This window comes from Oryctolagus cuniculus, chromosome 7, assembly GCF_964237555.1.
Source record: "Oryctolagus cuniculus chromosome 7, mOryCun1.1, whole genome shotgun sequence".
Classification (NCBI taxonomy): Eukaryota; Metazoa; Chordata; class Mammalia; order Lagomorpha; family Leporidae; genus Oryctolagus; species Oryctolagus cuniculus.
The window spans coordinates 27,399,297-27,421,636 of NC_091438.1; the positions used below are offsets into that span (position 1 = coordinate 27,399,297).

The 22,340-nt window shown below is 42.3% G+C and overlaps 1 protein-coding gene across 1 annotated transcript in view; it reads right to left on the reverse strand.

The window, feature by feature from the left end:
* F5 (coagulation factor V) overlaps positions 1-22,340 on the reverse strand; it is a 70,706-nt gene that overhangs the window by 15,185 nt on the left and 33,181 nt on the right. The window contains exons 11-17 of the mRNA XM_008264079.4: positions 20,126-20,276; positions 19,186-19,398; positions 15,239-17,984; positions 8,800-8,977; positions 6,672-6,908; positions 5,060-5,267; positions 2,360-2,539 (exon numbers count right to left, since the gene is read on the reverse strand). Coding sequence (XP_008262301.2) covers positions 2,360-2,539; positions 5,060-5,267; positions 6,672-6,908; positions 8,800-8,977; positions 15,239-17,984; positions 19,186-19,398; positions 20,126-20,276 — 3,913 coding nt within the window. The remainder of the gene's footprint in view (positions 1-2,359; positions 2,540-5,059; positions 5,268-6,671; positions 6,909-8,799; positions 8,978-15,238; positions 17,985-19,185; positions 19,399-20,125; positions 20,277-22,340) is intronic.

Sequence of the window (22,340 nt, forward strand, 5' to 3'; positions counted from 1 at the left end):
ACGGGAGATGGGAGGGTTGCGGGTGGGAGGGAAGTTATGGGGGGAAAAAGCCACTGTAATCTAAAAGCTGTACTTTGGAAATTTATATTTATTAAATAAAAGTTTAAAAAAAGTTGTATAAAAAAAGTAAATTTGAAATCTTTATATCCCCTTCTAGAAATAAACTCTCACTCATCTAAATGTAATGTTGCAAGGTAATCCACACTTGCAGATAACAGTGTGACAGTCCAGCGTATCAAAGTGACTTTAAGTGACACATCGTTGGGCCTCAATACTGTTGTACCCATTTCTGTTCTCTCTTCATTTCAGTTTTTTTTTTTTTTTGGCTTTTTTATATAAGAAAATCAAAACATTCCTTCCCCCACATTTTCAAACTTTCTAGAAGTAGTACATATTTGGATAATGAGTTACATACATAAGTTGCCTCAGAAAAATCATTCAAAGAATGAGATTTCTAAAGTCTCTGATGATCTATTCTGATATTTAACAGTATCCTTTGCCAACTAATCGTATGTAGATTCTGTTGACTCTAATTTGTGACCATTCTCCAGATTAGGAGTCAAAGTTAATAGCTGGTGGTCATCCTCAAACATAAGACCTCCAGGGGCACATGTTTAGCCTAGTAGTGAAGAGGCCGTGGAAACACATGCGCTCCATAAATGAGTGCCTGGGCTCAAGTCCTGGCTCTGGCTTCTGATTCTAGCTTTCTGCTAATGTGCACCCTGGGAGGCAGCAATGTGTCTCAAGTAGTTAGGTCCCTGCCACCCACATGGGAGACCGGAATTTCCTGCCCCTGGCTTCAGCCTGGCACAGCCCAGGCATTACAAGCATTTGGGGAATGAACCCACAGGTGGAAGAACTCTGCCTTGCTAATAATTTCCTCTTAAATCTTCAGCTTTCCTCTCTTTAATGTAGATATGTTGGTTTTGTGATTTCAATGGACAGGTGATCATAGCTTCTCAGTCCATCTTGCAGGCCCATGGAAAGGATGACTTATCTGTTAATACTTGGTGAAAAGATAATCCCCTGTATCTCTGATCTTAATAAAGTTGGTCTTTCTAGATTTATTAGGGAATCACTGGCACACATAGAATAACAAGGATCCCCTTCTCCCTTACTTTGAACCAAACCAGACCCATTGGACTTCTGTGCCTACATCTGAGGCAGACCCACAGGACAACTTCCCTATTCAAAGTTCTATCAGTGGACTGCCTCTGCTAGTTCCTCAGACCACATTTATGAAAAGGAGGCTGTTTATTAAAAATACAGGCTCATGAGCATACTGCCCCAAATCTACCCTCTCAAACCTGTGTTTTGCTGTTGCATTTTAACCAGCTTCTTAGGTTTTTATTAGATGCAGTAAAGCGTGAGAATAAGTAGATTCTAACATACATACAGCTTATCCACAAGAAGATACATCTACCAACAACTACTTTGCATGTTAAAATCCTTTCTGATGATTGTAGTTTGTTCAAATCTACATTTATCTTTATTTTGTTCAGACTAGCTGTAAATACTTAAATGGTTTTACAACCATTAACAAATTTTTTTTCTCTCCAAAAAACTTCATGAGTTAGTTCAAGATTATGATTTCTGGAGTCACTTGCCACAGTATAAAAGGATAATAGAGCCAGGAGAATTCAAGAATCTGGAAATGCCAGAAAATTTCTTTTTTTTTTTTATTTGACAGGTAGAGTTATAGACAGAGAGAGACAGAGACAAAGGTCTTCCTTCCATTGGTTTACTCCCCTAATGGCCGCTACAGCCAGCACTGTGCCTATCCGAAGCCAGGAGCCAGGTGCTTCCTCCCTGTCTCCCATGTGGGTACAAGGACCCAAGCACTTGGGCCATCCTCTGCTGCCCTCCCAGGCCACAGCAGAGATCTGGACTGGAAGAGGAGCAACAGGGACTAGTATCCGGTGCCCCAACTGGGATAGAACCCCAGGGTGCCGGCGCCGCAGGTGGAGGATTAGCCAAGTGAGCCAAGGCGCCGACCTAGAAAATTTCTTATCTCCTTCCCAGCAGAAAAATCTTGTGTTGCCTGAGCCCAGTATGATTCATTTTGTCATCTGTTGAGCCCTGGTATGTGTGACAGTGGCTTGGGAGAAACGGCATGGGATGTATTAAGCATTGTCTTTAGCCTGTATGGTACTGCAGACAGTTTGAACATAGCTGACTATTTTTGTACCCTCTATATATTTCAGGTATATGGCTTTTCCCAAGATCTATGCCAGAAGCCTGTGTTCTGACCCTTTGGCAAGTGGATACACTAGGAGGGATTGAGGGTGAGTTACAGGTGTTGGATTTCATTCTCTTACTGTGTTTCAGAGCGACTTCTCCCTGTTGCCCAGATCTTTACCTGGCAGAAGGGGCCAGACTCCTAACTGGTGCTGTTGAGTGCCATTTTCCAGTAAGGTCTGTCCATGAAAGTGAACCACGTGTATGTCTTTGGAGCCACCCATGTTCAGCAAGTGTAACCTCACCCACTCTTGCTCGTACATTCTCAGGCCAGGCAAGCTGTAGATCATCCCATTAATGGCTGAAAGAAGAGAGTTGCAGTCAATTAAAAACCTGTATAGATCAAGAGGGAGGCGCGTAAGGAACGATGGGACAATCACTCACCCCCCATCTTTCTCATTGCTCCACATTCCCAGTCCACTCCTGGCATAGGAGGGCCTTCCTGTATATCATCCAATCAGTGACAGGATGAAACAGAAAGACCACTCCATCTGATGCCACTCACACCAGCCCCCAGTGGAAGTTGAGGGAGCTCCTGTTTCAACAGTACAGCACTCTTTCCCCAGACTTTATACATTTTGCCTGCTCTGTGCTTTCTCCATTTATCCTTTACCTTGACAGTAAAAATTTGCTTTACTACAAAAAGATAAAGACAAATACAGGCAGATAAAGCAAAGTGAAAGGATTGGAGTAAGCGAGGGGATATGAAGCACATCATCCTAAGGCTTCATAAATTCAGAGATAGTTCCAGGCAATATGAAGAAGTTGGAGTTGAGATTTGGTATATGCACCAGCAGGGAGCGATACGTGTTTATCCTGTCACTGATATGTGGGCTTCCCTACCCTTTCCCAGATTAAACATCCAGACTCCTTAGATTTTGCCCATTCCCCTCAATGAAATACGTGAGGTTTTTAAAAGTACTTTGTAAACTCGATCCCCTTAAAAATAAAACATAACATCTCAGTGATAAAAAGCCGAGTGCTACCAAGCATGTATCTAGAACTGAAGTGAAGGGAGGTTTTTCTTCTCAAAGGAACTGCGGTAGGATTTCAGCAACCAAGACAGTGCATCTCTGGAGATGGAGTAGTAGAAATATTTTTGACACCCTTCAAATTAGATCAGGCATGGGAATATCTATCTACACACATAGCATCAACTCCTATCCCCTCGTCTTAGTAACTGTTTAAGAAATAAATATCAGAAGGGTGAAAGGCATTTCAAGTGATTATTAGGTCAGCATAGTTAAGCCACTGCATCGGGATAGGGAAGTGAAGACTCAGCGTAACAGGTGCTCAGTAAACATTTGGCTGCTGCAACTCTTTCATGTATTTACTAATTTAACACATATTTGTTGAGTACATACTGCACAGGCTAGGCACTGAGCTGGGGGCTGAGGTTTCAGGTGGACTGCACATCAAATGCGTTGATGATTACTACACCATATGGATTACCAAATTACAGACACTTGGACTGCAACACATTTAGGACTGAAACCACACTGATGCATTTAACTCTTTCTCTGAGAAATCAGGAGGCAGTACCTTGAAGGCATTCAGCAAGTAAAGGCACACCCAAGACACCAGCCAAGGGGTTCTGCAGCCTGTACTTTCCTACCAGATTGACAGGTTTTCGTAAAGGTGTGCTTCTTGCTCCTCAAAAGCACACTGGGCCGAGAGGTCTAGAGAATCAAAGTGGAAGCTCCACTTGCAGCTTGTTTGGCCAGCTGTTCTCAAGGGATTCAACTCTAGATCGCTTGAAAGAATATTTTAATATTTTTTTAACATCTTAATATTTAAAATCTTTTACTCTTTTTATGATAAGCAGAGACAATTTTAATCGGTGGGATTTTGCAGCCGATTATAAATCTTATCATGTTGCCTTCCTCTACCCCAAAGTACTTTGGTAGGTGAGATCACCTAGAAGTAAGAGTGAGAGTGAAAACAAAGAGAAGGGGAAGGAGGGTGTCCGTGTCCGGAGCATGTGAATGGAGGAGGGAGAATGACCTCCTCCGCCCCCGGTGGTTTGCTAGGGTGGAGGTGGCAGTGGACCAGACATTGTGCAATGTCTTTTTCCCTTAAGTGATAGTGACTTTCTCCTTCCCTATTACACTGAGTGGCTGACTTCTCACCCAAAGCACAAATCCTCAGTGATCAGAAATCCAAGAGCAATCACCCTTAATCATCAATCTCTAAAATCAGTATTTATTGATCTTCATTTTTTAAATTTCTACTTCTTTGTGCTGCCCACCAAGTCCTAAATTCTGCCCATCTCTAATAAAACTGTTTTGTAATTCAGTTGCCAATGTACAAATAAAATTCCTGAATAGGTTTCCTAGCGGGCTAACTTTGCCTGGCATTAACTCTCAAATGTTCTCTTGCTCTTACCTTCCCGTTATCCATGACCTAATTTCCTGCCTCAATTTGTTCTCATTCGTTCTGGATGTCACCTGGTAACTCCTGAGAGCTAGCACCGTTAGAATAATTCTGGTTTTAGAAGAGTCACAAGTTTATTTTGAAGTGCCGGACACCATGCATGGTTTCAGTGTAGGTCACCAGCTGAAGCACACCTGCTGTTTGTGTTGATTGGTTGGTTTTACAACAGCCTCTGGGTGCTACCTTTGAGACTTTCCCTCCTCCCCTTCCCCAGCAGGACCACCTGCCAAGTTATAACAATCCTCTGATATGTCAAGGACTTGGTTTTAATTTAGCTCCTGCTTCCTCAGAAGCATCGCATGTTTCATCTTGTGAAGACCAGTGGCAAGAATCCCTGTAACACAGTATAATTTAGTTCAGAGATTAGATCAAACTCTGAGGAAAATACCATGAAACTCATAGGGGTTTTTGACTTCTGAGCTGGGTCTCCAAGACGTTTTGGACTTCTTCTCATAGTACCAGCTCTTCTTTTCATTAAAGACCATAAAGAGTAAGATAAATTCCCTCCTGTCCACGGGCATGTTGCTCGCCTTATGAAGTGTTCCTTTTCGGCAGACCAGAAGGGGCCCTATCAAGCCTGAGTGGATGTCTTTTTCCTGGAAGACAGTAAGAGTACAAAGCATGTATGAGGGTACTTCGAAAAGTCTGTGGAAATGGAATTAAAAGAATAGTTTATTTAGGAGTAAAAAATTGAAATCCATGCATGTTTCTTTCCATAATATGCATTTTCTATGAGCTTTTTTAAAGTATTTATTTATTTGAAAGGCAGAACAACAGAGAGACATGAAGAGAGAGAGAGGAAGAGAAAGACAGAAAGATCTTCCATATTCTGATTCACTTCCTAAATGGCTGCAATGGCCAAATCTGGGCCAGGCCAAAACCAGGAGCCAGGGACTCCATCCTGCTCTCCTAGGGGGGTGCTTTGGACCATCTTCCACTGCCTTCTGAAGTGCATTAGCAGGAAGCTGGATTGAAAGCAGAGTAGCCGGACTCAAACCAGCACTCCACTCTGTGATGCAAGTGGCGGTTAACCTGCTGTATCACAATACCAGCCCCCTCCATGAACTTTTTGAAGGCTCCTGGTGGTTTCCCTTTCTTGGGATTTTCTTTGCTCTTGTGACAATCACTGATCATATAGAGCCAGAAATCTCCCCAGAGGCTCTCAGTTTGAAGATTATAAATGAATAGCTTAAAAAACCTAGATACTTATCATTCTAATTCCATTGCATTCATAGTCCTTTGATTTGTGCTTCCTTTTACTAATATTTTATCAGTACAGATAACAATAATATTATTGCTAGCATAATGGATACTATTTATTGAACATCTACTACTAAACTTTAGCCTGTAGTATTTCATTGAATTCTGACAATTATCCTATGTAGTACTTACAAATTCATTCATTAAATAAGTGTATTTACCAGGTGCCTACCATATGCTATGTACTAATATGTCATAATTTCCCTGGCTCATGTCTCTTACTAGTGACAGGACAGAAATTCCAACCTAAGTCTTGCTTTTTCCCACTGTGCCTAAAGCAAAGGAGTTTGTTTTTTTTTTTTTGTTTTTTGTTTTTTTGTTTTTTTGTTTTTTTGGTGTTGTTAATGGAGTAATAAAATTGCTTGTGTTTACCAGGAGCAATGTATATTTTTGAAACATACAGGGTAGAATGATACAAATAAAACAGTCTTGACTTTACAGAATTAGTTCAAGAAATTGCAAATAAATGTCTTGCTCTGTAAATATAGGCACTTTAACTTGGGGCTGACTATTTAAGTAATCTTCTTTCCTGTCCACTGAAGAAATTTTGTCTCTCTGTCACCTGAAGAGCTGTATGGAGAGTTCTGGTTGTGGTTGTGCAGACGGTGGACCAGAACTATTGCACAATCCTCTTGAAAGACAATGCAGATGTTTCACAAAAAATAATCAGGCCTTTCCATTTGGCAAGCCCAAGTTATAAGGTCAGAGCAAGAATACAAGCTGTCCAGGAAAGTACCTACCGAGTTCACAGCTGAGTAGTAGGTCCAGGCCCGACAAGCCGAGCCAGGGCTCTCCGGCCCTGATCGCTGCGTGGCGTGCCATACGTACGTATAACTGCAGTTTGGCTGAATAGCATTATCTTCCTGAAACCACTCAGGAGAGTCATCTTCATAGGTTTTTCCCTCCGAGGATTTTTCATAGGAAAGACCATGGGCATGAAGAGAATATGGTCTGGATGCTAAATTTTTGAAACGAACCTGGAAAATGGAATGATCCATGCATACAATTAGGGCTTAAAACAAACACAAACCCCCAAATGTCAGCATTATTGGTACAAAGTGTACAGTAATGAAATTAGAGCTATGATGTAGTGAGTGCTTATAATTGTAATTAAATATCAGTTTACTTTTTCCTATAGTTTTTGCAACCATCTCATGAGACAGATCCAAGTAGGCTAGCCCCAGAAACATCAAGATATCTTAGGCTCAAGGATAGAAAATTGACATTGTCTACAAATGAGATGTTACTGTTAGGTGCTGGAGAGTTGAAGATGAATGAGGCTTGGTCCTGGCTCCCAGCAAGCTTTTAATAAGCTACTGATGGTGTGAGATGTGCACAGGTGAACTGGAGCTCCAGCTACAGAGACAACAGGTGCTATTAACAAAATGGAAGTGGGATTAGGTGGGAATGCCCCAGAAGAACAAACCCAATCCCACAGAACGTTTAGGAGATGTTGAAAAAATTAAGGAAAGTTTCTTTGAGGAAATGGAATTGGCTCTTATGGAGTGAACAGGAGCTCAGCAGAGAGAAAGAGGACATTTTCAGCTCCCCGAAGAGCAAAAACATGCCATGGTGGTGGTGTGGGGGGGGTGGAGCTGGGGGGACGACAGGGATCTGGGTGTGGTGAGACTATGGAGTGAACTGCGGTGAGTGGGACTTGGTGAGAAATGAGACTGGAGAAGACCAGGTTGGGGCCAGATTGGGACCAGATGGTAGAGGATCTTAAATGCCACATGAGAAGTCTGCATGCCTCAGCACAGCCAGGCCTGTGGAGAAAGCTCCTCCCAGCTCCTCTTCAGTAACTTCTAAGAATTAAAAAATCCCTAAGCATGAGAAAGGACTGTCACCTCTCATATCTTCATGGATCATTTAGAATGATTAAAAGTCTCATATCCCCACTTACTTGTATTTTTATAAGACAAAAGATGATTGAAAAATTTAGCAATATCTTAAGAATGTTTTTGGGTCTAGGAGGCTAGTTTACTTTAGACTTCAGGGCCTTTATTTATTTATTTTGTGGTAAGTAAGTTTAAAAACAATGGGCTAAATAAACTTTGTTATCAAAGCCAGCTATAGACCTGGAACTGGATAGAGGATTTTTAAAGAAATGACCAGGACTGGCAAGATTCTTAGAAAACCTGCTCACTTTTGGAAAGCATGAGACACCATTACTTACCTTATGGATTGTCCTTAACTTCACCTTTTTCCCTTTTAGGAAAATATCAGGAGATATTTCTAAATTTTTATTACTCCCATTACCTCTACTACTATGAAACCCAATTGAATTGCTCCTGAACATACTAATTTTCCATGTTAGTTTTAGATAAAAGTTATAGTGTTACCTCTCCTATATTATATGCTTTCCAGCATTATTTTTCTGTATTTTATATATATATATGGGGAGAGAGAGAGAGAGAGAGAGAAACACTTCCCTATCTGCTGGTTTACTCCTCAAATTCCCCTGCAACATCTGGGGCTAAACCAGGCCAAAGTGGGAAGCCAAGAATTCAGTCCTGGTCTCCCATGTGAGTGGCAGGGACCCGAGTACTTGAACTGTCACCTGCTGCCTCCCAGGGTGTGTATTAGAAGGAAGCTGGAATCAGGGGAGGAGCTGGGATGCACTCCATTACGGAATGTGGATGTCCTAGCATTGTAACTGCTAGGCCAAATAGCCTGCCCCTAATTCTCATCACTTTAAAAAATTAGGAGTTTATCCAATTGCTTGGCAAGCAGCCTTTGAAAGAAATGTAATTATTTGTTCTAGAAAAATGAATAATTCACGTATAGCTGTCTTGACACCTTCACTTTTACAATCCTGTAGCACTTGTGGAAAAGCCTATGGTCTTGGTAGTGCTCTAGATGACTTACTTGGATAACATCATCCACTTCAGCTCTGATGACAGGGCCAAGAATGCCAAGATGTTCTTCACTCTCCCCTTGAGGATCGCGTCTGGTAAAAGTGCTATCTAGGTACTTTCGAAAAACGACTTTTTTGTACACAGTGGCCTTTGGAATATCATCAGCATCTTCATTATGCATGTCATCACTGAAATAACAATAGTGTTTGTTTAGAGGAAGAAACCAAAGGCCGTTCAAAAATTTAGGAATTTGTCTCTCTTTCTGAATGCAGTCCCTAACATAGAGGAAGTCTAGTAAATCCTTGTTGGAAAATGAATGAATCAAAACACAGTCCAGTAAATATCTTCCAACTCCCAGCTTAACTATCATTTTCTAAGTAATTTCTCATCATTCTTTATATTTACAAATATTATATAGTATATAGTGAATCCCTGTAGTATTTCTACCATATATGTAGCAAATCACATGTGACTTATTTATGAGATTATCCATTAATATCTGGCTCTGCCACTAAGCTATAAACCTCATGAGCTCGGGTGTTGTGCCTAGCTGCTCCTGCTACTTTTCCTACCTAGCACTTTATCTGGTATATTGCAAACACTTATGTTTGTTGTAAAGCATATAAGTGAATGAATAAATATAACTGTATATTAACATAGCAAACTTTAGCATTAAAGGCAGACAAAATCATTCAATGAGATAGTGCCAGAGTTTGTTCAACAGAATTATAAGGCCACTCTTGTGAGGATCACAGGGTGGATGGATGTTTTGTACTCTAGGCATTTTCCTCACATTTGCTTTTGCTAAAACACAGTATTCCCAAGCTTTGCTTTGGGCAAAGATGTTTTAGGAATGGCTCCAAAAGCACAGTTAGTAAAAGTAAAGATAGATAATTGTGATTTCATCAAAACAAAAAGTTTATGCACAGCACAGGAAATAATAAAGAGGTGACCTATAGAATAGGATAAAATATTTGAAAATCATAAATTTGATAAGGAATTAATATCTAAAATATAGGGAACTCAATGAAAAAAATCAAATAGCCCAATTAAAAAGAGACAAAGGAGTCGGCACCGTGGCTCACTAGGCTAATCCTCCGCCTTGTGGCGCCAGCACACCGGGTTCTAGTCCCGGTTGGGGCACCGGATTCTGTCCTGGTTGCCCCTCTTCCAGGCCAGCTCTCTGCTGTGGCCAGGGAGTGCAGTGGAGGATGGCCCAAGTGCTGGGCCCTGAACCCCATGGGAGACCAGGAGAAGCACCTGGCTCCTGCCTTCGGATCAGCGCGGTGCGCCGGCCGCGGTGGCCATTGGAGGGTGAACCAACGGCAAAAGGAAGACCTTTCTCTCTGTCTCTCTCTCTCACTGTCCACTCTGCCTGTAAAAAAAAAAAAAAAAAAAAAAAAAAAGAGAGAGAGAGAGAGAGACAAAGGATCTGAAAGCCATTTCTCAAAAGAAGACATACAAATAGCCAACAGATACATGAAAAACTCTCAATGTGAGCAATAATCAGAGAAACAAATCACATCATGAAGAGACTCCCATTGCTTCACACCTGTTAGGATGGATGTTATAAGAAAGATAGAGATATGTGTTGGCAGGATGAGGAGAAATGGGAACCCTTATACATTGCGGGTAGGAATGTATGAGGAAATCTTCAAAAAATTAAAAATAGATCCGTTTTCTGGGTACAAAGCCAAAGGAAATTAAATCAGTATGTTAAAGAGATATCTGCACTTCCATATTCAGTGTATAATAATTCACAATAATCAAGATATAGAATAAATCTAAATGTCTAGCAACACATGAACAGCAAAAGAAAATGTGGTACACACATGTTTTCTTTTACATATGGGAGCTAAACTTAAAAAATCATAAAACAAAAACAAAAAAAAGAAATGCCTGTGTGTATCAGTACTGCTGCAATATAGTTTTGTCAATTTTCTTTTATGCCTTTGTCAAACTAATGGTTAAAAATGTTATAATACAGTGGTTTTAATTATCAGTGATTCCTTTGAAATTTACTATATATGAGTAAAATAATCATTTTTCCATTTGATTATAGTTTATAGCCTTTGCTTGTATTTCTGCTAAACTAGGTTCTCTTTGCTTTTTTTTTTTTTTTAAGATTTATTTTATTTATTTGAAAGACAGAGTTACAGATAGAGGTAGAGACAGAGAGAGAGAGGTCTTCCATCCACTGGTTCACTCCCCAGATGGCCGCAACAGTTGGAGCTGCGCCGATCCGAAGCCAGGAGCCAAGAGCTTCTTCAGGGTCTCCCACACGGCTGCAGGGTCCCAAGGACTTGAGCCATATTCTACTGCTTTCCCAGGCCATAGCAGAGAGCTGGATTGGAAGAGGAGCAGCCTGGACTAGAACTGGTGCCCAGATGGGATGCTGGTGCTTCAGGCCAGCGCTTTAACCCGCTGTGCCACAGCACCCGCCCTTCTTTGGTTTTTACTTGTTGAACTCTTTATTTGCTGGCGCATTAAGCCCTTGACTGTGGTGTAAATTTTTTTTTTTTTTTTTTGACAGGCAGAGTGGACAGTGAGAGAGAGAGACAGAGAGAAAGGTCTTCCTTTTGCCGTTGGTTCACCCTCCAATGGCCGTCGCGGCCAGCGCGCTGCGGCCGGCGCACCGCGCTGATCTGATGGCAGGAGCCAGGAGCCAGGTGCTTTTCCTGGTCTCCCATGGGGTTCAGGGCCCAAGCACCTGGGCCATCCTCCACTGCACTCCCTGGCCACAGCAGAGGGCTGGCCTGGAAGAGGGGCAACCGGGATAGAATCCGGCGCCCCGACCGGGACTAGAACCCGGTGTGCCGGCGCCGCTAGGCGGAGGATTAGCCTAGTGAGCCGTGGCGCCGGCCTCTGTGGTGTAAATTAAAGATATGTTAACTCAAAAGTGAAGGGGAGAAGGGGGGAGAGGGGCAGGGAAGGAGGGAGGGAGAAACAGGATATCATTATATTCTCAGAACTATTTCTGTGAACTGTGCTGAACCCATTACAAAAAAAAAATTAAAACTCAAAAAAGGCATTGTGGTATATACACACTGAGATACTATTCAGCATAAAAAGAAGGAAACCCCATCTCTTTCTACAACATAAATGAACCTGCAGAACATACTCGTAGAAACAGAGAGTAGAATGGTGATTCTTAGGATTTGACTGGGAAGATGTTGGTCAAAAGATAAAAAATTTCATAGCTGGCACTGTGATGCTGCAGGACCAGTGCTTTGGCGTAGTGGGTAAAGTCGCCACCTGCAGTGCTTGCATCCCATATGGGCGACAATTCCAGTCACAGCTACTCTTCTTCTGATCCAGCTCCCTGCTATGGCCTGGGAAAGCAGTAGAATAGGGCTCAAGTCCTTGGGACTCTACACCCAAGTGAGAGAACTGGCAGAAGTTCCAGGCTCCTGGCTTTGGATCGGCCCAGCTCCAGCCATTGTAGCCATCTGAGGAATGAACAAGAGGATGGAAGACCTCTCTCTCTCTCTCTCTCTCTCTTCCTGCCTCTGTAACCCTGCCTTTCAAATAAATAAATATTAAAAAACAAAAACAAAAACAGAAAGCTAAGCCACCAGCACTCCAGCATCCCATATGGGTGCTGGTTGGAGTCCTGGCTACTCCACTTCCCATGTAGCTCCCTGCTAATGCACCTGAGAAAACAGGGGAAGATAGTCCAAATACCCCCATACGGGAGACCCGGTTGAAGCTCCTGGCTCCTGGCTTCAGCCTAGACCAATCCTGGCCATTGCAGCCATTTGGGGAGTGAACCAGCATATAGAAGATCTCTCTTCTCTCTCTCTCTCTCTCTCTCTCTCTCTCTCCTTCTTCTCCTCTTTATCTCTGCCTTTCAAATAAGTAAATAAATATTTTTAAAAAATACAAAATTTTCTTTAGACAAGGGGAGATCTAGTAACATAGTTAATAGCAATGTATTGTGTGCTTGAAAATTGCTGAAACGGTAGATTTTAAGCTCTCACCACAAAAAAATAAGTATGTGAGATAATGCATATGTTAATTTAATTGATTTAGTGATTTCATAATTTATATCTATATTAAATATCATGTTGTATACCCTCAACATATACAAAGAAAACCTTGTGGTACACTTGTACTATGGACTACTCAGCAATGAAGTGAACAGACTATTGATACTTGCAGTGGATGAATTTCTGGAGAATTATACTGAATAAAAAAATGTCCAATTCCTTAAAGTTACATGCTGCATAATTCCACTTATGTAATATTCTTGAAATGATATAATTACAGAAGCAGAGATAAGATTAACAGTTGCCAAGAAGAATGGAAGTAAAAAGATGGAAGGAGGTCCATGTGACTATACAGGGATTTTTGTGGGGATGGAAGCCTCCTGTATCTTGACAGTATTGATTGTACTTCTCTGGTTGTGATATAGTGCTATAGATTTTTAAGATATTACCACTGAGGGAAACTAGGTAAAAGAAACAAGGGATCTTTGTGTATTAATTTTTCAACTGTATGTGAATCTAAAATTATCTCAAAAGCTTTGATTAAAGTACAAAAAGATACATTTTCCTCCATATAGTTCATCAGCTCAGTTTGGGGCCAAAGTATGTCACGTTTTCCCACTGACTCTCAAGTTTTGCAAGTCTGTGGAAACAAGCTAAAAGCTCATCCATAGAACACATAAAGTTTACAGCTGTTCAATTAATCTCACTCTTCCTTCTTCTCAGTCTTTCTCCCATACTAACTCCATCCATTCAGATTCTCAGCCTAGCACATGATGCTACAGAATACATATTGGTCAAACAACACGACTGCCATTAAAATGCGTTGTAGGCCAGGCCTTGTATGGGATCCAAGATTTTGAAGGAACTGGTTCTACCCTTTTCCACTTTGGACAGGTCCTAAATCCTATCCTCTTATGGCCTTTCTTAGGAATCCTCAGAAAACCAGTTATTCTTGTGTACATGATAATGGGTGCTGCATCTAAATAGAACATTACAGGAGAAAGTGTTTTAAATAGAGTTTTGATGTGGAACTATCAGGCATCAAATTAATGAGCTAATTTGCACAAATCAATCTTACATTGTGTTTGCCTACTATAATTACAATTTGATTTTAATTGATTAACACTTAGCTTTTGTAAAAGCTGAGGGCTATGTTTAGATGATTTGTGACTAGTCATCTTGCTATATCCCTGAGAATCTGTAGTTTACAAAACCTTGCTCCTTTTTCCTCTCTTTTATCTCTGTATCTTTATCCCATGTCACAGAACCTAGCCCAATACAACTTTCTACCCCTCAGCAATATTGGATTGAAAATGATTTAAAAGAAAACAGGTACACAGATCTCCCAGAAACACTCCTTTGTAAATAAATAAATGCAAAAAGAGATTTCTACCTACAAGCTTTGATTTGAGGTCAACTTCAGTTATATCTTATTGATTAGCAGATAGCTGAGTAGAATGGACTTTGCATTGGGTCAAGAAAATGAGGGATTAGGGAAATGTGTAATAAGAGAGGCTTATTTAACTACAGAATTATCATCACCTTCTCTCAGTGATTGTTCTTAGGTTGTCCAAGTGTCACCTAAAGCAAGAAACTAATCTTGGAACTCACAAAGTCTTGGAATTCACAGACCAAGTCGTGTCAGGTAGGAAATCAGATATGAGCTTGTGTGTGTGTGTGACAAAGGCCTAAAAAGAAGATGGCTAGGTCTAGCATTTGCAGCTCAAAGTCATCCCGATAACGTGTCAGGGGCAGCCCAGTATTTGCATCCTGCCCTGCCCCCTTTACTCCCCTTTACTCGATAACCTGCCAGGTGGGGCTCCCTGCCCCTTCTGCCTGATAATCTTCCAGATGCAGCCTAGTATCTGCATTTCAAATACCCTGCTCCCACCCTGATACTCCAGGAGGTCTTGCTCACCCTTCCTCTAAACCCAGGGCAGAGCCAGCTAGGCTTCCTCCTGTCTGATAACTTCTGGGGGAAAACTCAGATAGGAGTTTCTAGTATTTACACCCATAAAGTCTTTTATTTCAGGAGGAGATGTGAGAAGACAAAGACCCATCTCCTTAAACCCTCCCCTCAGCCTCAACTGGACTGGGCGCTCAGCCCTCTGCCTCTCTGCTGAGCCGCCCACCTGGATCTCTCTTCACTCAACCATGTAACCCTGCTCTCCCCGAGTCTGAGCGACTGGGCACTTTCAGGTTCTGTCTGGAGAGGTGCCCATCCATTCTTACGGATGTCCCTTCCCTAATAAACCTTGCTATTTTACTTTCCACTACTCTCTGTCTCATGCCTGAATTCTTTCTTGCGTGAAGACAAGAACCCTGCCATTCACCGGTAACAGTTACAATAGATGAACCAAGTTATACTTAGTATAATTTGCCCCAAATTATCTTGCTGGATCATGGTAATTACTTTTTTCAATACTAGTGAAAAATAAGAATATAAAAGGAGAAAATTACCCATATCTTTGTGCAAATTTTGAATAATCCCAAGATATTTCTTCAGCAGCAATGTAATAATTTCTCCTGTTTCCATTGTTGCTGCGGAGGAGATACCATGCTGCAATGCTGTCAGGATTTCTGGAGGAGTTGATATCTGTCCTAAGATCAGTTTTGTAAGGATCATCATAAGATACATAATCAATTTCAGAGGAGTCATCTTCTTCGCTCTGGACCTCCTGCCTTGGAATAATCTCAATGTAATCTCCATCATCTCCACTGACACCCACTACAACCAGTGGATTAACTTCTTTAAAAGTATCATTGAGTATAGGAGCAGATGAAGGAGATGGCATGTGACCAAGGTCTGGATAAACAACAGTCTGACCAGATTCTGGAAAAGGCAATGGCTGACCAGACTCAGAAGGGTAGGATGTCTGATCTGGAAGAGATGATGGTGTAGAAAGGATTGTTGGACTGATGTTTGGAGAGAGAGTCACCTGGCCAAGGTCTGGGGAGGAGGTCCCTTGGTCAAGGTCGGGGGAAAGGGGCATCTGGCCGAGGTCTGGGGAGGAGGGCATCTGGCCGAGGTCTGGAGAGGAGGTCCCTTGGTCAAGGTCGGGGGAAAGGGGCATCTGGCCGAGGTCTGGGAAGGAAGTCCCTTGGTCAAGGTCAGGAGAAAGGGGCATCTGGTCGAGGTCTGGGAAGGAAGTCCCTTGGTCAAGGTCAGGAGAAAAGGGCATCTGGCCGAGGTCTGGGAAGGAAGTCCCTTGGTCAAGGTTGGGGGAAAGGGGCATCTGGTCGAGGTCTGGGAAGGAAGTCCCTTGGTCAAGGTCAGGAGAAAGGGGCATCTGGCCAAGGTCTGGGGAGGAGGGCATCTGGCCGAGGTCTGGAGAGGAGGTCCCTTGGTCAAGGTCGGGGGAAAGGGGCATCTGGCCGAGGTCTGGGAAGGAAGTCCCTTGGTCAAGGTCAGGAGAAAGGGGCATCTGGTCGAGGTCTGGGAAGGAAGTCCCTTGGTCAAGGTCAGGAGAAAAGGGCATCTGGTCGAGGTCTGGGAAGGAAGTCCCTTGGTCAAGGTTGGGGGAAAAGGGCATCTGGTCGAGGTCTGGGAAGGAAGTCCCTTGGTCAAGGTCAGGAGAAAGGGGCATCTGGCCGAGGTCTGGGAAGGAAGTCCCTTGGTCAAGGTCAGGAGAAAGGGGCACCTGGCCTACGTCTAGGGAGGAGGCTGATTGGCTAAGATCTGGAGAGAGAGTTGTCTGCCCTATTTCACGTTCCAAGAAAGGGGACATTTGATTACTTTCAGTAGGGAAGGACTCAAAACTTATGTCATAGTGAGGCATCTGTGTGAGCTGTAGAGGAGAGGACCTGTGACTGGGGACTGTAGTCAAGTACATTTGATCAGGGTTTTGAGTAGGGAATGTTTGATGGTGTTCCTCTGGGGACACCATCTGATAAAGATCTGGAGGAGAACTTGTCTGGCCAGGGCCATTTGGGGGGTTCTGATTATGGTCAAGAAGTGAGGCAATCATGTCAACATTCACAGAAGGGGATGTCTGATTGAGGTCTGTGGGGAGAGATGTGTCTTTGTACTTATGAGGAAACAATGAGTGTTCAAGTCTCGTGTCTGCTTCTCCTGTCAGAGGGCGAAAGCTCCTGGGAGACAGAGGAACATAGTGTACAAGTTTCTCTTCCTTTTTCTTTTTTCGTGTCTTGATGAAAAACGGGCTTTTCTTCGGTCTCCTATTTCCTCCACCCTGCTCTGCTCGTAGAGACGTATGTTTGAACCCAGGAAATGTGTGGCCACTGTGCTTTCTAGGTTTGTTTGTAAAGGGGGTGTGTTCTTCCCAAGCCCTCGAGGCACCCTGGGAGCCATTTAGCATTTTTTTAGGAGCCACGTCTTCATCAGCATCTTGGATTATTTCATAATTGCCTTTCTCAGAAGCCACATGCCACTTCCCATTCAAAATCTTAGATGGGTCCTTTTGTTTTAAGAGTAACAGAGCACTAGGAATGTTCTCCCAGGGCTCCATTCTGGAAGGAGAAGCATTATTTTGGTTTGAATGTTTCTCAAGTTTATGTGTTGGTAACTCCATCCAGGAGAACCTGTGCTTTGCTACTCTGTCTCTTTGCACCTTGGATCCCTTGTGTTCAGCATGTTCTTGACTTCTGGATTGTTCTGCCTCAAGTGGAAGTAAGTGTATCCCTGTGATATCCGACTGTGAAGGATCTTCTATAGGGTCTTCTGAATAAGGGCTACTCTCTTTGGTGGAAGAGTTGAGAACTGAGTCATTGTCTAAGCCACCGTGGTGTCTCAGGGGGGACCCAGCTCCAGCGCTTCCTGAGTGAGGAAAGGTTTTCTGAGGTCCTGTGAGGTTATCCACCATGAGCCTACTGATGTTCCTTGGAGAAGAAGAATTTGAACCAAGAGCTGCACCTGTGCTTGCAGAAATGACTTCAGAGCTGCCCTCCAGGGCTAGGGCAGTAAGATTGAGCTCCTCTTCCTCCTGGTTCAGGGATGAATTTCTGAATGACCTAATTCCTAATGAGGAAGCCAGTGAATTCTGGTAATCATACTCAGCATCATACTCCTCATCTCTGTTTTCTGAAGAATCACGCATTTTCCGTGTATCTATGGGACTAGATGTTGGAGGTTGGTAAATCTCATATGAGTCGTCATCATCATCCCGGTTACATTTAACATCTCTGAATCTCAGCCTTAGGTTTTTGCTTCTTGGACCAGAATTTACGGTAGTTAACATCCAAGTTCCTACAGAAGAAAAAAGATAGAGCTGAACATCTGGGAAAAGATATAAAGCACTAGGATTCAGTGTGGCAGTTAATTTCTAATGAACTTTCATCAAGAATGTGCAAGGGTGATATGTGGGACTATTGCTAATCTGTAAACTACTGATTACTGCTCCATGATGACAGAAACAGAAAAACTGGAAATAAAGGCCTTAAAAATGTTTTCCTCTTTCTCTCTACCTCTCTGTCTCTCCCTCCCTCCCTCCCTCTCTCCTTTCCTTTTGTCCTTTCTTCCTTTCAGTAATTTGATATGGTTGTGGCATCTAAGCACATGATCAGAGTACTTATCTCATTAAGCAGAATATACACCAAAAGTATTGGTCAATGGAGATTAAGGAGGGAAAAATGTCTTTCAGCACAAATGGTTCAAGCATCACTATCTTAGAATATATTAAAAAGAGGTGAATCAAGAATAAAGTGGATCCTGAGTATCATAAACATCCTGTTGGCTGACATTTACTTGAGAATTAGAGAGATAATGAACAAGTTTATCCCCACAAATAAGAAATACTCAGGTATTTCTAAGTAATGACTCAGGTAGGCCCAGGGCAACTTTGAATCTCTTCAAAATGTGTGAATTGCTAGCACACTAAAGATCTCCCAGGAACTCTGGAAAAGTTACTACTTACTGAAATCTGGGCACTTGGTGCACATTGTAAGTAATGATCAGAGCACCTTTGTAAGGTATTATTATACTGTTTTTCAAATTTGAGACTCAATGAAGCCAAGTAGCTTTGTCTAAGGTAACAACAGGATTTAAACTTGGGTCTGGCAAACTCTAAAGCTATCTCTGGGTAGCCTCTAAGGCACTATATCTAATGATTGCTAACCATAGGGGACCTCCAAATGGCAGAAAGGGGCTTTTTGATCAAGAAATGCTATTGAGTTTATAAAGTATTTATGCTTCTTCCTTATCTCTCTGCTGTTGTTTGTTTTTTATTTCTTGCCTTAGTCCAGAGATGTATAAATGGGGCCCACATTAAAGACTTTGACCCACTTAAGTCATTTATCTCCCGAATGCAAATCATGAGGAGCATTTGAAGGAAGCCTGCAGGGGCTCAGGGAGATGAACCAGGGGAGCAATGGTTCTCTGGAGAGCTATAGAAGAACTCAGCAGTGCAGAGATTAGAAGTCAGCTTCTTCTCCAAGGGTCCAGTTCTTACCAACATTGTCCATTGTGACGGTCACAGATTCTCCACGCATGGGGAAGAGGGTCAGGGTGTCCTCATGTCTCTTTCCATAGATGAAGGAGTGCCCAGTAAAGTGAATGGTCAAAATGTCATCCTGATTCCCCACACTGCAGAAGTGCCATTGGACAGTGTCATCAAAGCAGAACCCTAGAATGGGTATGCTCTCAGGCACATAACCATTGATAGCTGAAAGAGAAAAGTCTGTTCAAGTGCCAGGCCTGTGCCCACAAAAGGGATGTGACTAATTAAACCTACAATAAATGTTTCAGCATAAATTGATGTTGTGTCAAAGCAGTGACTATCCAATATTAGCCTTACCAGGTCTAATGTGCTAAATAGAAGATCAAACTCACTCTTCCCTAATGAGAGCATATGCTCTTAGTTAGCAAGCAACAATGTCAGGATAAAGATAATGCTTCTCATCTGCATCAATTTACTCTTTCCTGTGTCAAATGGATATCAAATATTTTGTTCCTTGTGTTCTGCCTTTAACGATATGATGAAGATAAATTTAGAATATTATCCAGAATAATTCTACCTAGAGGGAAAGCATAATATAAGGAATTCTTCTTGATGTATTAATCACTAAATGATAAGGGATGCCCCTAAAAGTGGAGACTATTTAGCATGTTTCGCCAGTTTTATTACTCCTTGCTTTCATTGATGATACAGATTTTATTCAAGTATCAAGTTCATATATTTTCATTATCATTTAAGAGATACTGCTTTAGGCAATATTTTTAGTTATGTACTCAGCCTGGTAATAAGATCTAGCAGGATTGTATCACCAAGCCCTGGACCAGAAGTGAGGACAAGAACTCTGCAGCAAGCATATCCTAATCCACATCTCCGCATGTGGGCATCGTTAACACTTCAACTACAAGAGTCAAAAATGACACAGTGTCAGACTTACTACTCATGATGTTTGAAGCATAAAACTTGGGGTCATCACGTTTCACCTCATCTGGATTTTCACAGAACTTGTTGATGTTGTCTTCAAGGTACCAGCTCTTGTTCTCATCGAACACAGCAAACACAGCCTGCTGCTCAATGTCAGCAGCTCTCTAGGAGGTGAAAGTGCTGTGTCCAGTGATTAGTGTTCCACGTGACTACCTACATCACTGAGTACTTCTCAGAAACCGAAGGGTCACAGTCCTTGCTGTCACAGAAGTCACACAGTTCAGGAATTTATCACAGTCCATTGTGTATAAAGCACTTGCTAAAGCTAACAGCAACACGCAAAGGCAGCAAGCCGAGTGGATCAGAAAATTCAGAGGTGAGACATCCCATTAGAAAAATCCCATTTCATCACAAATGGAAGTCTGCTTATCCCTGTAACTGGGAACCTTTCAACATGTGTGATCAATGGAATATGTTTAGAATATTTGGAAAGAGGGGCTGGCTTTGTGATATAGCAAGTTAAGTTTCTGCTTCCATCGCCAGAATACCACATCAGATCACTGGCTTGAGCCCCGGCTGCTCTATTTCTCATCCAGATCCTTGCTAATGCTCCTGAGAAGGTAACAGAAGATAGCTCAAGTACTTGGGACCCTGTCATCCACGCGAAAGACCAGGATGCAGTTCCTGGCTCTTGTCTTCAGCCTGATCTAGCCCCAGCTATTGTGGCCATTTGGGGGAGTGAATCAGTGGAGAGATCTCCCTGGCTCTCCCTTCCTCCCTCTCTGTCACTCTTTCAAATAAACAAATAAATCTTTAAAAAGTAAAACAAAATAAAACAAATAAAAACAATTGCAAAGAATGAGACAAGATTGTAAAAGGAGGGCTTTATCCCCTCCTTATTCATTTCCTTTCCTAAATCAACAAATCTGGCCTTTCCAAGGATCCATTTCTGATTCATCATATATTTGTTTTGGATGTACTGGCATGAGATCTCTTTGATGATAATTTAGCCTAACTAGAAATTTTTGGTTAATAACATGAGACTATTATTTCAGTAAAGACAAAAATCCTACATTTAGTATCATTGTTTCCAATATTTTTGCAATTTATATCATTATTTATTTAATTTAGCCTCTGGAGGTAGGCCACAGTCTGGGTCCAACTCCATGACATTGTGTCTCCATGGCATCTCTCCTGTCTCTCTTAGTGAAAGCCTCTATCTTTTTTTTATTTGACGGATAGAGTTAGGCAGTGAGAGAGACAGAGAGAAAGGTCTTCCTTCCCTTGGTTCACCCCTCAAATGGTCACTATGGCCGGCGCTGTGCCAATCTGAAGTCAGGAGCCAGGTGCTTCCTCTTGGTCTCCCATGTGGGTACAGGGGCCCAAGCCCTTGGGCCATCCTCCACTGCCTTCCTGGGCCACAGCAGAGAGCTGGACTGGAAAAGGAGCAACCAGGACTAGAGCCCAGTGCCCATATGGGATGCTGGTGCCGCAGATGGAGTATTAACCAAGTGAGCCACAGCACTAACCCCACTAGCCTCTCAAAAGAGATTGATACACAGCTTACCGTATCTCCCAGGTGGTGTCTCATTGAACTCCCCAAAAAAAAACCCTTGTAAAAATTTTAGGAAGGGGTTTCTCATTTGATAAAAGGCAAACACAAAGAGAAGCTAAGTGATTTGCTCATCACATAGCCAATACCAAGAGACTTGGAATTTTCAACTAAAACAAAATGCAGTTTTGCACTACAGACCTGCCTTCTGCAGTGAGAGTTCAGATAAAAGCAGACAAGACAAAAAAGTAGCCAATATAATACATGTTATCACAGTCACACTGAAGAGGATGAATTAATGTTTACTATTCTCAAGAAGGAAAAGCCCCCTTTTTTTTTTGAGATTTAAAAGCATTTAGTAGAATCAAGGACCTCCAGCCAGAGTGGCATGGAGGGAGGCTTCCAAGAGAGGAAAACCCAAGGAACTAGTTAGTGGCAGTCAGCTTTTTCAGTACAATTTCAGAAGGAAACCATACTGACAATCAGATTGGCATTCTGTTACTAGGCAGGGGGACAAAACCGTCCAAAGACTTCATTTACAATTCTCCATCCTGTCTGGCCTGCTGAGGGTGGGAGAGGTAACTTGTTCTCATTATGAGCTGTGAGCTCAGGTAGAGCTCCCTTGCTATTCTCATGGTAAATCTGGAGATTCCAAAGGAAGGAGGGCGGCCTGTTT